The 17,659-nt window shown below is 33.3% G+C and overlaps 1 protein-coding gene across 2 annotated transcripts in view; it reads right to left on the bottom strand.

Moving 5' to 3' along the window:
• Positions 1-17,659, bottom strand: part of LOC106134522 (cerebellar degeneration-related protein 2) — a 60,697-nt gene that overhangs the window by 31,198 nt on the left and 11,840 nt on the right. The window contains exon 1 of one of the 2 annotated variants that reach the window (XM_013334602.2): positions 2,034-2,313. The exons of the other annotated variant lie outside the window; for it this stretch is intronic. Within the exon in view, the coding sequence (XP_013190056.1) occupies positions 2,034-2,124 (91 nt within the window). The 5' untranslated portion in view covers positions 2,125-2,313. Of the gene's footprint in view, positions 1-2,033; positions 2,314-17,659 lie in introns of those variants that run through there. 2 annotated transcript variants of the gene reach the window in all.

Here is a 17,659-nt window from a genome sequence, read left to right on the forward strand (position 1 = left end):
TATTATATTAGTTACATACTTCATTTAGTAGATTTATTGTCACATGGAAGTTAGTTTTCAAAAGTATGAAATATTAATAAAATCATCTTAATTGAATTAGGACTCAATTTAGGTAGAATTAGAATTCATGTTGAATTACTAATGTAAGGAAACAACAAATCGTTGATTATTTACAATTAAAGGTACAATAAAAATTTTAGAGATTTACACTTCCCATAACAAATGATTGCCTACGTTTTTGTTCATGTGCGGTTCACTCAAAGAAAAAATATTGCTTGCCTAGCAGTAAGTTATTTATTAGCGCAAGTAATATTCCAATTTCCAACGTCCGGAAAATACCTAAGTTATTACTTCAAAAGTCGAAAAACCGGACTGCCCGGCTGTGCTCAAAACAAGTTAGGACTTTGGGCCCATGAGCAAAAAATAATCCTTTAGCATTATTTATAACTCCAAAAAATGTTATTTTATTTATTATGAAAACTAAATCTAATAACTTATTCTGAAATTATGTGTACCTACCAACCTAATTACGTATGACGTAAGTTTCTAATTCCCACCAGATTAAAACATTATCAGTAACAATAAGGAATCAAATAGTGTTATTGTTAATATTGTAAAAGATATCCGGGAGTCTAATGGAAAATTAATAATCGCGTTTAAATCCGTGCCTTGTAAATATCTACGTAATATCGTTTTTTATCAATGCAGAAACGGAACTAAATTAAATTCGTAATATTATTTTCTTTTTTTATTTTAAAGATATACTAGGTGTTTCTTTAAAGAATAATTTATTAAATAATTGAAAAAAAGAATGTAAAGAGTCAGGGATTCATTTCAACCATTTCGAAGAAGAGATGTTCAATCATCATTTAAACGTACAATTTACAATCGACTTAAATTTTACGAACGCTTAACAAGTCGGAGGGATTGCATCGATTTTAAAGCCCTATAATAGGGGGGCTAGGGTGAATGATCGCGGATGCACGCCATTGGCCCTGGAAACAATGTCTGCTTGCCAAAACGGGATGTCGAATGTCGTCTCTTGGCATTTAGTCATCTCGACGCGTTTTTTTTAACCTTAATAAATAAATACATTATTGTACAGGGGACAAAGTGCATGGATTGACCTAGCCTATAAATATGTTCAAGACTTGTGTTATGGGATACTAAGTTCTAAGAAGTTATTCTTAGAACTACTGATTGAATAATAATTAAGAATAAATAATAATATAGGTTTACGTATGAGCAAGTCACTCGAAATAAATATTCTTTATTTACTTGAAACATGGTACAAATTGGTGTTAGAAAAATATCTGATCTTACATGTTCCGCCAGAAGTATGGCATATAAATCATCAGCATCAGATTGACCTAGCCCAAAAGTAAGATGGAGACCTGTTATGGGATAATAACAACTGGTTTAATAAGAATTAGCAAGGCACAATGTATGGCTCTGTTGCATTCGGGCTTAATTTCGTTGAGAATCTTCGAATATTTATGCGTTGAGTCATAGGTGCCAGGTAACTATGTATTTGGGTTTAGGTCAGTTAGCCACACCACAAATAAACGTATTGTTTATATTTCGCAGTACGATAGCCTAGCTATGTAGATTGTTTGTGTTCAGGGTTGTTCAGCTATTTTTAATTTACTGTAAAGTAAGTTTTTCAAGCAATATGCTCCGATGAAGTCATTTTTAATTTCATTCGTGTAAGAACGATGAAACTTTAATCTTTATACAATAGGCAGTAGGTACCTACAATAGGCTGTTAATGAATTGTTGAATAATTCAATTGGGTTTCCTAATAAGCTGACGTAGTTAGTCTAAGTGACTTTAGCATTAGCAATGAAGACGGCCGCGACACTGAGCTGTGTAAACACGATCATCTGTGGAAAATCAATAAACATTTCCTTCCAGAACTTCAACCTTCGTCGCTACGTGGTCGCTAGGCCACTGCGTCACTAGGCTGGATCAAGACTCGCATCTTATTATGACTGCAATCAAGGGCATTAAACTAATTAATCAACATTACTAACCGTCTAGCATAGAACGTCGCGAAGTCAAGTCATCTTCGTCCAAGTCCTTAAATCCACCGGATCTGAGTATCGCTTCCTTAGCCGCTTCCATTGTTTCACTTCACTAAGGCATGGCAGGGTTAAGATTACACACACGTTTCTCACAGGACACCAACACAGCTGATTCGCATTAACACCGAAACGCGTTTCTACGGTAGCAGTAAGTTAATAACTGACGATACCAAGCGGTCGCCCGTCGTACGCGGTGCGTTCAATGTCAGTATCGAATGGACAATCAATTATGCGACAGTATCGCGAAGAGGAGCCGTGCCGCAACTTAGTATTGTGCTCGCACATAGCACATGCGTCCCGTGTGGGAACACTTTTGTTTTTTAACGCGCATGCGCGCAGACCGGTCGCTGCGTGGACACGTCGATATCGACGCCGTAGCCCTATGGCGACGAGGAGACGCCACTTGGCTTGGAAACTAGCGTTCGAGCAAAATTAATGAACTGTTGCGAAGATGTTTATGCAAAGGCTGTCGGAGTCCAAGGTCTCAGAAATTATTTCAGCCTCGTTTGGAAGAAGTATTTTGTACAGTCGTCTCCTGATTTTGGTTTGCTATTTTGTCACCAGGTAGAACCATAAAAATTATTATATTGAAATAATGTTTTACGACAACTACAATTTCAAAAAACAATAATTTATGAAGTTTATAAAAGTAGTAAGTATAAAGTGCCTACCTAATGCCACAAATTCTTCCTCACATTGGCAATAGCACTGAACAGTAAATCGTTGCTACTGGATATCAATAGGCGCTCCTATATATAACTAAAAATGAATATGATCTATTCAAAAACTTTATTGAGAAACTCTTCCTCATAAGTTCCATATTGATGAACATTCTCAGAGGCAAAGCAACCTCTTTATAATATTAGTATAGATCTTTAAAGTTATCCACGGGCGAAGCAGTGTCGTACCGCTAGCTTCAAATAAATTAGCTAAGAGTGTTACACTAAGTAGGTATTACAGCATGGAGGAGACAGGTAATGCGCACTGGCAGAATGAACGGAAACGGTAAGTTATGTTCGATATATTATCGGTAAAAAAAGTTTCTAGGTCCTTTCTATTGAGAGTTGTAAGTCGCTAATATTCGTGTCAAATTTTATGCAACAAATGATCGAGTTTTTGTAAGCTACTTCCTGATATTAATTAAACATCCGGTAGAAGCTATTGAAAATTAAATCTAAGTAGCTTGATTTTTCTGCACATTACCATTCATATACTTATGTTTCATAGGGCAACAGGAGTTTTTATAAAGAAAAAATAACTGAAATGTCTTTAGATATCACAGATTATTCGGAATTAAGACTATTATCACAAAACTCAAAAGCAACGTTTACGAAGAGCTAGATTAGCGAGATAATGACAGATTGACCTATTGCCTAAAAAATCCCAAGTTTAATTTCATTCGTTCATTCATTCATATAATCACGGCCCTGCGGAGAGGACAGAACCGGCAGTCTTGAAAGTCTGATAGGCCATGTTCAGCTGCTAGGCTTAACGATAGAATTGAGATTCAAATACTCGTAGTGACAGGTTGCTAGCCCATCGGCTAAAGAAGAATCAAGTTTATAAGACTTTTCACTTACTTATTTACTTAACTGTTAACAATCCGCGCGGCAAGAGACGTATTTTAGGAATCTGTTACTTATATCCCCAAAAGATCCCCATCTATAAATAATTATGTGACACTAGAGTCCGTTAAAATGATAATAAGTATAAAAAATTCGTGTTCTCCCATGTCGTTGACCGTAAAATATTGCGAAAATCTTGGTGAATAGGCAATGGGCCTCATACATAAGAATACAAAGTAAACGGTGACATCATTTAACCTGTTTGTTTTATCAGTGTCAAGTTCACACAGAAAATATCTTGTTCTGAAAAAAAAAAACTGTCAATGATGTCATTGCAAGTGTTACTGTGGACATAAATCGAAGATTATTTTAGTTGCAGGTTTGTTTTGAAAATAATTTAGTTCGGAGGAATGGAAATTAAAAAACACAAAAGATTATGGTAGATCGAAAAATTGTAACTATGCTTTCTAGCATTTTCACCTTTAAAAAGAACTTCTAAATTTACGACAGGCAAGATACCTACATGGACAGTAAATACATATATACTAAGCTAGGTACCTGATTATATGAACAATACGGTTTTAAGTTGAATATATAGTTACTAAGGTTTATTTTTTCACCGACAATACTCTAATCTCAAAAACAGCTACAAGCGGCTGACACTTTCATTAAAATCACTATGAAATCTTGAAATACCAATTTAAAGTGATATAACGATTACTATTTATAAAGTTATCCTACTTATCTAAAAAAATATCAAGTAAAATGTAGGAAGTAGGTACTGTCATTTTTGTTATCTGACAAATTTATTACCTCAATACACAATATAAAGCGAGATAATTAATTATTTTACTAGTCCGGCCATCAGATAAGCATGATCTATTTTATAACACGCAGTAACAGTCGGATAAGGAGATAAAAATTGCACAATCGATCGGAACAAATTGACTGAGAGTTAAGTTATTTATTAGTTTACTAGTCTAATTGTTACAAAGACTTATTCAGTGAACAATAGATGCATTATTTTATAGCACGGCGAAAGCACTTGCGCAATGCCATGTAAAGGACTATTAAAATAATAAATGGTTACCTCCTAATGACTTACATCACAAGTTCTTTGGCGGTGACAACAATACCCCGTTTATAAAACTAGTCTCATTAATAAAATCGGCAATTAGTGTTGCGCCCACAATCCACATTGTGTTGAAGTTTGTTCTCGTTGTTGGGAATTCGCGTAACTATTTTCGGGGCAATAAATAAACTGATGGTTGCTCAAATACTGTGGAACCTTTCGGTAAAAATCAGATGACAAGATGACGGTGTTCCTCCGATCGATTTTAGATCACCGTATATGGAATCAACCACCAATGTACTATGATGCCAACTGGCATCCCAGCAACCGGTGACACAATACAATAAAAAAAATACGAGTAAGTACCTGCAGGTGCAGGAACCCCGAATAAACTTACTTCTTTACCTTTTATATTGATATATGCTGATTTCAAGATGAGATTTTCTTACCTGTAAAAAGAAAATTAGGATCAAGTATAAGAGTCTTAGGTACATAAATTATTCGAAAGTTATTTTATAGATGAAAATTAAAGATACATTCCCCTTAGATTTCATAATAAATGAAAATGTCGCACATTTATAAATTATATTACTTAATGCACGTTATTTTATCTTAATTGAGCTTTATGATGTTGTGAGAGCACAATAAAATTTTTATTACCAGGCACTTCGCAGGTGCAAATAGAATGAGATCGCCGGTCGGACCGCGGCGTAAAAAGATATCGCAAGTTTAAATAATCCTAGTGTTTTAAAAAAAGAACTGTTTATATTCTTCTTCATTTTTTCTTTGGTACAAAAACATTTTTCCAATAAGGGTAGCCAGTTCCATGAAAATGTCTTTTAAACTGACTCAGCTAACTAAACTATGCGAGTTTTCCAAGGGTAAACAACCTTGAGGCTAAGGCTTAGTCTGTGTAAATTATTTACATATACCTAGGTTTTGTACCTAAAAACAGTCGCGAAGTAAGTTACAAACATGCAAAAGTCAAAAGTTACGCAGTAAATTCGATTAAGAATGTGAAAGTAAACTATTTTTTGTATCAGTTACGCCCTTTTAGTCCATTTATATCAAAATAATTGTGAAATCAAAATCACATTATGTAACACTTCTTTTGTGGTACACTGACTACGAAAAAAATAGGTTCATGCCTTTTATTTATCTGATAGTCCATGTCGTTGATAACATTTTGGAAAGACAAAATTCCATAAAACACTTCGAAAAGGGTAGGGTTAAATTAAATTATGTACTCACAGAAACTCTTTGAGTTACCGACTGAGTAATAAAAACCGAAACACTGGTCATATCAAATCTGACATGATAACCTTGGTTTATAATTTCTTTTCAAATTCCTACGAAAGTGGAAAATACCCATAGTTTCACGAAAAGCTACTAGCTTTCCTATTAAAAGCTGTAATGGTGAAGGTAAAGCAATAGATGATAATGTCATACAACATAATGAGTTCTAATGATAATTTCTATAGCAGATTTTCCCACGTATAGATAGTGAGAATGATTGATGATATCAAGGGTTGGTTAGTGATTAGTTGCACGCGAAGTGATATCTTTATTACTTAACACTTCACGAAATGTAAAAAAATATTAAGATATGTGCCTAATTCCTCATCAGCTTTTTTGTATATTTTTAATTAAACTGGTGAAATTCAAAACCAATAGGTATCTACTTTTTGTTAAGAAAATAGACCTTCGCAGGCACTTTTTCACGTCATTTTACCTTTCAATAAATTAAAGTTAAGTTAGTATATCTAATATTTTACGGTGCACTTAATTCCATTAAAATTAAATGTAAAAAGGAGCTTGTATAATATAAAACTGTCACGTGACGGTAATATAAAAAACGAAAACTTTTGTGATTCTTCTGTATCTTCGATCTGAAACCGATACCCAATTTCTTGCCATTTTTTAAAAGTTGACTGATCAAATGCTTATACTCGTAGCATTTTCAAGTGTATCTATTTAGGGCTCAAAAAGAGATTTAAAAATAATATGTCTATTAAAACTATGTAGTCATTTTTTGGCCTAATGGGCACCATGAGCTTACGGTGTATTATCGGTGGATATCCACTAGCGACAATTTATGTGTAAGATTTTTACAACATTGTCCTGTTTCACAAAATACAATAAAGATCCTATATGTTTGTATAGTTATTGAAGATCATTAGTGTATATTTTTATTTATACTAAATGAGATAACAAAGAATTGCAGTTCTGTAATGATATAGTATTTCGTTTATTTATAAAAATGAAAACTGGCATATATAATACAGATAAGAGCAAATTAATTGCTTAGTACTTTCAGATCAGACCTTCCGTTGCGTGTTAGTAGTAGAAAATGCTCATTGTTCCACTTTTAACAGATTCTCAAGCGAAAGATGGTTCAATTATCTCAATTATTCGATTGGAGCAAGTTTTAAAATCAAATCTTTCATATTATATTCCATGCAGGATGATAACGTTAAAGTTAAGTTGTATTATTTGTCTGCTTTGTGTGTTACTCGTACTATACAAAAAACGTACAAATTATGAAAATCGGATTTAAAATTTATTCCTAACAATAATTACCTACAAACAAAAATAAATCGAATATACAAATCATTACAAATTAGTATGGGTGACTGATAAAATTTACAGCTCCTTGTAGTATATAGTAGTACCTACCTACATTTTTCCGCTGTCATTAAAGCTGCGGAAATAAAAAAATTGAAAGCAAGCTGACACAAAATACATGGAAAGGTAAAAGCAATCATACGGGTGCCCTGACCACCGCGCAGGTGCATCATAATTGCATACTTGTACATTACGTGAACGATTATATCATTATTACAGAGACAAAAAACAATGGAAATCGCTTATCAAGACAACGATCACATCTTTGTTTAATTAGTGGATAATTACTACATATTTCAACTACACGACGATTGCAGTAAAATGTATGACAAGTACGAGTATATTCACTTACATTCTGTCTTATCAAAAGTCTGAAAGTTCTCTCTCGTGAAAAATTAAATGAGCAGGATCACAATCTTACAATTATGGTGGAACTTAAATTTTGTGTCAATAAAATAGGAGTAAGTAAAACTGAACAGAAAAGTGTAATTAAATTCCTAAGATTAAATAATTTTGTTTAGCTAATACCTATTTATCAACAAATGACATGCGATTAAAGGCAGCAGATAAAATATAAATGATCCAGAAGTGAGTCTCGTTTAACGAATTATAATTTTACTCGTGGAAGCCCAGCGTATATAAATCCAACAGGTACTTACCTGTTAATGTATCTCTCCATTAATTTAAGCCTTCATGCTTCAGAAATTATTTCACATAAAATACTTTTAATTATTAAGTTAATACGGTCTGGACTCCACGAAAAAGTCCCAAACATTGTGGATTATAGGTAATTCAATGTATTTGCTCAACTTTGAATTAAACGTGAAAGAAAATTTATGTATGACTGTATCGATAAAATCAATTTAAAAAAAAATGAAGTATGGTCGATAGATCCTTAGTAAATATTTTTACTTATCTTACTTGTAAGATGAATATATAAATATACTTTATATCAGTTCTGTACTAACGTTGTATGAAATATTGTTTGAATTCTACGCCTCATGATATCCGAAATAAGTAAAAGTATAAAATTCAATCAATATTCAATAAATTCTATGTAGTTTAATCGATTAATTCCGATTACACATTTAATATATAACAACTGTGCACATTGAAGTTTGAAATTAATAATACTTATGCGAATATTTCTATTCGACAGATTTGTAATCAATTACAAATCGATAATCAGTAAAGTGATGAGCTTCGTTCTTGTTTTATGTTTTAATCTAGGTCTTCCAGTAGGAGGTCTAAATAATCAAATAGTACTCGTTAATACGGTCTTCTAATTGCTTCAAAATTTCAAAAAACATTTACACGTGAGTCTCTGTAGACGTATATTCATTATAGAAAATTATAAACGATACAAAATTATATTACTACAGACCTAGATTTCTGTTCACTTTCCTCATAATAAATACTTCATAAATCACACAAACATATTTCACAACGTTAAATTAAAATAAACCTTTATGATTGACGACTTGCAGACGAACTATTAATTATATCACTGGAAATGGGCTAATTGAACGTTGTATTATCTAATGGAGATCATGAACAATAAATGTACCATGCAATACTGATAAGTATATATTATCCCCTGAGGATAATTTATGTAGAAGTTTATGTTTGCTGATGAAAACGACTCCTACGCAAATTTATGTAATAATCTTGAACATAACAGATAATAAATAAAAAGCCTGTGGTCTTTGAAATTTGTTTGGTTCCACAAATGGGATGGAGGATATATCTTGAAAATACAAACATACTTACCAACCAAACAAAAAGAAATTATGGGGTGATAGATACGGTAATTAAAATAGCGAATGTATTACAATCAGACGTTTGACAAATTTGTCAAGAGTGGTACATACGGTTATATATTGCGAAACGTGCTTTTAGGGTGGAAGCCCCAGGTTCTTTTGGATCATTAGTTCATCAACACATGATTTTTTGATGACTACCGCCACCAGTATCACCACTTATTGTCATCCCATTGCAATCTCCGTCACTGGTCTACATTTAAGCGGCCTTCCTGTGTTACGGTTAGGAATCGTGTCGTCTCAGTCGTGACTGTCGTTCGTCTGACCGTGACTGAGATAAGAGGTGTTTTATGATGTTAATAGCTGCATATTTTTCTATTAGATAACTCAAAGCAAGTACTGAATGAATAATTTTATAAATCGGATAGTTAATTTACAATAACATTGACTAATGTGTTATTATATGGTTGCAAGTTGATGTTTTTGGAGGTTTGTGGTCTCACAAGGAACCACTATAGTTACGTCAAATTCGTCTGTCTGCCTGTTTTTTTTTTTAATATTAAAGTAGATTTGTTGAATTCCGACTAAATATTTGTTCCATATCTTTTTCAGGTCGTGAATATAAAAAGTTTATTTGAACACTTCCTATAATTTTGAGGAAGAGTCTTACTTGGAATAAAATCTATTTATACATACCACTCATCACTTAGGCGATATGTAGCGCACTAAAATAATTTCGCCTCGTTAAAGTGCATTCAAAAATTAATTAGCTACAAGATGAACCTTAGAAGAAAAGTTGAAATGTTTGGCATCTCTCTTCCGCTCCAGATAACACCACGCTCTGTATGATACGTCGACGTTCCTCATTGGCTGCGATAATTTCACTAAATCTACAGGATGATCAATTAATACTTTCTAGTTGTGCGCCATGAAGTAAGTATGTTGTTCATGAAACGGTGCAATTTCGATGCTGCAGCAGGATTTTTTTGCTTACAGAAATATCACTGATTCATGGAAAAATTTCACCTTTATCTAAATATGTACGTGTTCTGATTTTATGTACTTACAAAGCAGAAAATATGTACAATTTCCATGAATATTTGGCGTTTACAATTTGTACTTAAATAGTAAGTTTGTAATGAATTTATTTTTTTAAGACCGTTTTTAAAGTGAGTTCGATTTTCTACAGTGCTTAAACATAGTCCGAAAGTTATAATGAGAGTCGCGAAACACTTCGGGTATATTTAAAACTTAAAAGCTAAATCAACAGACGAGTGATTGACCTTACAGATAATAACAATCCGTTATACATTTCAAATATTTCGCCCTTGTTAAAAAGTAGAGCTATTTATTACCACAAATAAAAGACCAACTTAAGTTACATACTTAAGGTGTCTTTGGGAAAAGGCGATGCAATTAAATAAAAGAATAATAAATAGTAAATTTTCATTTCCATCAAGATTGCTCCGTCAATATATTAAAAATTGATCTGCGATAATCGATTTCATTCGATACTTAATCGATTGTTTTTCGATTCACTAATATGGTTACGTGAAGTGTGTCACCAGCATCGCATTTTTGTGGGTGATATAACGGAGTAACTCGATCTGATATTGTAACCGGATTTTTGCAAGCTTTTATATTCCATTTCAGTCCACCTGTCTCTTGACGGGATGTTTTGCAAGTGTGTAAGAATTTTTCATAATATGATAATAAAAGCTTTCATGCTGGCTTCAACAATGTATGCCAACTGCTTCTCTTCCCCTGTTGTTTGTAAAAGTCAATTAAGGGTATATATATTATTTTAAACTCGGGATTCTTAGCTCACAAATTATATGGGATTGATATAATTAAAAACAATAATTACAGTACACCGCGGCCTTTTAGCCTTTTCAAGACTGATGGTTCTTTCTCTACCGCGTAAGTGATAAAGACATTAATATGTATATACGAGTAACATTGTTATTTTGTATGGGTCTTATACGCGGTTTTCGTTAAAAATATACAACAATTTTGTTGGTATAAAAAAAACAAAACCATTATCAGGTTGAAGCCACAAGCAAAGCCCGTCTCTAAGTATAGTTTAGCTGCTTACTAAGTAGTTGTTAACAACGCATCGGGCAATACAGAGGTAATAGGATTTCCGATAATGTGTGACACAGTGTTGCCGTAAGCTCTAAAAATGTAGGATCTACATATCTTGTGGAATTTGATATTGAAGCCTGTTATAAGGAATTATGTAGGTACGAATTTTCAAATGTGGTCACTATATACCTAAATATCTACGTCTGTACCTAATTGTAGAAATGTCAATTTCGAAAGCCTGTTTGACTGTTATGTTTCAGGGTTGAATCACTGGATAGATTTTTATGAATTTAAGAAAGTTGCAGGGCCGAGGACAAACAAAGGCTACATTAAGAAGTTACAAGATGTAGTGGCTATAACAGCTTGTAACGAATAATGAAAGGCGCAAACACTACAAAGTATCTCAATAAGACGCCATAATGATGATGACTGGACACTGTAGATGATGGCCCACTAACCAATATTTACAGAATGCATTCTTGTTTGTCATTACGGGAGAATAGTCACGTCACGATGTATCTACCTACTTATATTGATGTAGGTTCTACTATTTAAATTTTTTTTTTATATAAAACATACATTCTCATTACTAAGTATAACATAATCCCAACGGAGTCTTAAGTAAATTAAACCTTAGCAAAATTAAACTCAAATAAACCTTAATTAAACTAATTAAATTACTTGATACATAAATAATAATTCTATCATTTATAAACCTACACAACGCTTAAATATAAAACCTTTACACTTATTTAAGGTGTGGTTGGTTCAGGTTCTACGTTTTAAAAAAATTTGAGACCAAAAAAAATTAAGGGCGTATAAATCTGTTGTTGATCGGTAACGTGGAAGTCCATAGGCTTGGATGGCACATTTCCAAAATTACTGTACTATTGTGCAAAGTAAAGATGAGATAAACTTTACAAAAATAATAAAAATTGTAAACACGGGAACATTTTGCCACTCAATAACAGGTCAATAACATGCTATAAAATTCTGACAACACAAAACTATTAATAAAACCTACCTACCATTTTTTTCCTACATGAAATCTAAACGACGGTCTCGACAACGGTCAGGTAATTTGTGTTGATTGATGTTTGCCACATCAATCAAGACAAATTAGTGTAGAAACGGTGGATTGGAAACAATCTCCACAAGATCTCTTCATCACGAGTGGCACCCAGCAGAGGACGTGGCGTATGTTGCGTAACTAATGGAACAAACAAACTAACGAAGATGACCGGTGAGAAACAGTCTAATGAAACACTTACGAACTAATAGCAACAACATATTGCACAGTCTATCAAAATGTTGATGTTGTGCAAATGTAAACAGTTTAATGTAACGTTTTTGAGAAGAAAAATAAATATAGAAGAGGCCTTTGAAGATAAACTAGATGAACGGACGACGTTCAAAATGGTACTATCAGTTAACCTTGGTATAGACGCTAGCGAATGATGTAAATTTATTGTGCGGAAATCTGAAACGCGTTTCTAGTAGATATTTTAGGACGTTATTTATTGAAAACAAATACTTCACGACCAACAGCTATATTGAACTTATAAAAATAAGATAAAATAAAACGAAAACATTTGTAACGTTTTGTATTGAAACGGAATATTGGAAGACTTAAACTGCTTAGGAAATAATGTAAGAAATGTACACGGACATAAAAATTACATATTAAAATATTTCATAGGTGCGGTATGAGACAACATTATACTTTACAGCATTACATACTAGTCCTTAGGTGCCTTTTTAATTGGCAGGCCTATTCGGCTGGTATTTTTCCGGCATTAAAACGACATCTAACAGACATTGACACATAAGTTATGCATGATGGACTACCTTATTTGATTAGGGTTAAAAATTTCAATAAGTCATTCACTAATCACATTATTATTACTTATCCCATATCCGATTATGAAATAAAAATCACATAATACTAATTACATCTAGTCACTAGATTAATCTGTCTGTATCAAATCCAGCGATAGCCTCCTTAGAGATCATTGGTACCGCTTCAAAGAGAGACGTGGGCGCGATAAGAATTCCACTGTCTCCATACTTGGATAGTACGGGTGGTACTGGTTGCTGCCTATTGCATAACCTGCCTTTTGCAGTAGGGAAAAGCTTCGTGCTACGAGAAATGCCAACTTTTAATTGCCTGTTCGCACAAATTATATTTCCTCACTAGATATAAAGCCTCGCCTTTTATTGAGTTGCCTAAGAGTAATTTTTGTTATGCAGGTAATTATTATTTCAGGTATTTATTAAAAGTAATTTCATTTAAGTTAGTATGTTATAAACATAAAGAAGCAATGGAAATGACAATTTAATGCCTTCGTTATTACACTATACTACACACTAGTAATTTAGCCGTAACATGCTTCATCAACTTAACCAAAAGTTATCCACAACTACGGTATATATTTGATACATAGGTACAGGAAAGATTTGAAATATTGTTTTAAACTTTTATAATAAAAATGACTTTCCGTTTGTCTTTGACACATTAGGTATGCGAAGCCACCGTAAAAGCAATTAACATTTTATGACATTTTACAATGCACGGGGGAAAATTAATGAAGTCATACAAAAAGGCATTGTTTTAATACTAAAAACAAATTAAACAAAAAAAACTAAAATAAAAATGTAACAGATATTTACATAAATGATGAGATCTTCATGAAGCAATAGACATTATTGAAACTAGATGAGACTTAGTAAATGTTATGCAAATGAATGTTACAGCTTCTTTTTGCTAAATGTCATCGCCTGTGAAAGGTGAGGAGTTAGGAGCGGCGTTTGGACACCTCTCTATTCTGCTCTCATACCACCATTTCAATCTAGGTAGACTACGTGAATAATGATTAATATTGTAAAGAATATGAGCATATATTCTTTTTTAAATAGATATTAATTTTGAATTTCACATTAATATTCACTGGGTCTGTTACCATAACGTATTTCTTGTTTGCTTTAAAGCTAGGAATCCGCTGTAGACAAAGCATTTAGCTTTATTACATGTTTTTTTCATTTCTTTCTTTTTATATGTTGTAATATTGAAATTTTTTCGTCGTTCCGAGGATAGTTCCACGGGATAATCTTGGTGTCAACTTGACACCTGAGTGTCATTTTCTAAAGGATGACTGGTACAGAATGCTAAGCATTAAGTTTTGCTGTTAACTTGATAGTTTGAACACTTAAAAAAGTTTTAAATAAATGATTGATGCATTATTTATAACTACATTTGTTAGCAGAAAAGGTACTTATTCTAATCTACTGTAAACTTCCAAGACTACAAAAAAATAAAAAACAAACACGTTTTATTCTATAGTATACTGGTAAAAGATACCTTTAACCAATTATGCATATTCTATCCACCGTTGTCGCAAAGAGATAAGGGCGTTCACGTAAGGGTTAGGAACTAAGGGCTCTAGATAATACGTGATCGCCGAAGGGAAAGTTTAAGGAAATTCTATGTTTGGAATCGCGAGCCGAGAAGCCATAAACTTAGCTTTGTCAGATGATATGATTACTGTAGGAAGTGTTCAGCTGAAGAAAATCGTGATCTAAATAAATTAATTTCATAATTAGGTATTGTGCTATGATTGTAGACTGAGTGGAAGCAGTTACGTAAATGATATCAATAATTAAATACTAGTTCCAAACAAGGTTTACATTCTAACAAATTTTCGTTTTTTCTATTCCAAAGGTGCACTATGTCTCTATCTTCAAAAGTTTTAAAGATTGACTGTAAGACAATATTATTACATTTGCTGTACTTAACGAAGTAACTTTAAAATTAAAATTCTATTTTTTATTTATATTCTGCTCGGATGACGGAGGAATTCCTAGACAAGTTCATTAAAAAATGAGTATCCAAAATATTCCGTTATTCATAAATCTTCTTTAAATTTTAAATAAATAACGAACCAAATAGCCGTATGGTTCCCGGCACCAATAGAAAAAAAAATGAGACCACTCCATCTCTTTCCCATGGATGTTGTAAAAGGCGACTAAGGTATATGCTTATAATTTGTTTTTGCCGATGGACTATCAACCTGTCACTATTTGAATCTGAATTCTATCATTAGGCCAAACAGCTGAACGTGGCCTATCAGTCTTTTCACGACTGTTGGTTCTGTCTACCCCACAAGGGATAAAGACGTGACCATAGGTATGTATGTATGTAAAGAACCAAATGTACAAACCATGAAGAACGACAAATAAGTACTTACCTTACCAAGTAACTAATGAACACTCTATACTTACTATAAACTCTGCCTTCCTGCCTATTACAATAAAGATACCTATTACTTAACGTCGTACAATCGCTTCATTTGCAGCGTTAAACTCTCGTTTAGCGATAATTTCTGTTACACAATGATTTGAACAATCGTCAACAGTGACTGTGGGAAATGAAGGCGAGATCCAAGGGCTAGATGGGAGCTTTCCCCTAGTTCCGTAAAATATACCTGTCCGTGCGCAGACATAACAAGATAAATCGGTTTGTATTTGAATGGTAAGCGATTTGTACGACCGCGTCTCTGCGTGAAAGCGAAATCATTTGGTTGCTAGATTAAGGCGACAGGTGCACAGTGACAGAACAGCACAATGCCTTGTTTGGTTTAATTATATTTGGACAATAGGTTTTTGTAAGGTTTGGATGTTTAAATGCATGTTTATGTATGAGTTGATTTGATTGTGTGAACCTGACCGTAGGTATAAACAATTTTTAGAAGTTATGTTTTCCCTGCTATTAAGGAAAATTCGCTCCTTCATTCATCCAACACTCACATATTTTCTTAATTTCAGACCTATCTACTCTTTAAATATGTTTTTCAAAAGTTGTTCGCTTTCTGCACCTACCAATTTTATAATATGTATTTGAATACTCGGCACCTACTTACCTACTTTTAAATTTACCTCTTTTTTAATCAGATCTAAATTTCAATAATATTCTGTAAAAAGCGCGATGTGTACCTTTAGCCTTACCGCTTGTTAGTGTGGGTGGATGCCAGCGCAATTGGATGGAAAAATATCAGATTAAAGATAAAGATGATTATGTTTTTATGAAAAGTAGGCGTTACATAGCTATTGTTGTTTCACATTGAAGCAACATTTAGACATCAAGATCTGTCGTATTACAAGATACTTATCGGAGCTAAAACGGACCGGTTTTCAAAACGTTCTGAAGTTGGCATTTACGCAGATTTTGAATTTACTCCAAATTAAGACAGAAAATAATTAATACCAGTTTAAGAAATTATAAGTAAAAAGAACATACTGTGGACACCGTCACAGATCTAACTCTTTCCTAAATTGTTCCGGTACGAAAATCCCGTGGAAATTTAAGAAAATATTTATTTAGCGTGTGCCATGGTAACTATAGATATGTGCGTGCCGAAATAAAAAAATCGGTTTATTATTTTATGAGTTTACTGTTAGATCAAACAATCATCAATGTAAATATCTTGCTAACAAGTCAAATGTCACTAGCTTAATTAAATACGAAAAGTAAAGGTGACTATGCTGATGACCGAATATTGTAAAGAGATTCCACCGAATCGAGGACATTATTCGATTTAACGCATTTAAGATTGCAAGTGGCACACTTCCAGTGATTGTGATGTGAATGTATGCAATAGATTATGCTCATTTGAGCGCAAAAAGATCGAATTTCGATCGTTAGATAATATTAATCGATTCTGGGTTTGAAATTCTGTATTGACAGGTGATGATTCGGCAATATGTTTAGAACTAAATTGTGTCAAACTATGCGGTCATGCTCATGCGTAAGTGGATTTTTATTGAACGATGAATTAGGTGTTATTCAGTTTTGGGAATTCCAAGTAAAACTAAATAAGTAAGATAGGTAGCTAGTTTAACTTCTTAAGTATGTCATTATCATCATTTCCTGGTCGGTCCTCATGACTGAGATATTCATATCAATAAGAATTTATCGATAAGTACAGGTGTTTCAAATTGATGTTGACGTTGAAAAATATTTGCTTTATGAAAATAAAATAAGAAAATCAACATATTAATCGCTTCATGTCATGAACAGTTCTATTTGTAAACAAAAGCTTTAACTGATAACAAATTCGTGCAGTGCAAATTTAGCTAAACGAGAAATCCGCAGAAACCCATATCTCTATCTTCCGAACGTGATCTGTCTGCGTTCCCACAACTTTCCCTAATGTCGAGTTTATTAGAATCCGAGAGCTGCGCAGGAGTCACGAAACGACGGCCCATCGAGATTCCATGCCGGGAATCGAATAATCGATTCGACACACTCAGGATAGCGTCGTATACTCAATATCGGAACAACGATTATGAAGAAAAAGAGAATCACTGCACGCCGGCTTTAGACCGATGGCATCAACAACATACCTTCGGGGTAATAGACGTCATTATCTACAACCCGTCCCTATGATTAGAGGCAAATGGGATGCAAATAAT

This window comes from Amyelois transitella, chromosome 5 (assembly GCF_032362555.1).
Source record: "Amyelois transitella isolate CPQ chromosome 5, ilAmyTran1.1, whole genome shotgun sequence".
NCBI classification, from domain to species: Eukaryota; Metazoa; Arthropoda; class Insecta; order Lepidoptera; family Pyralidae; genus Amyelois; species Amyelois transitella.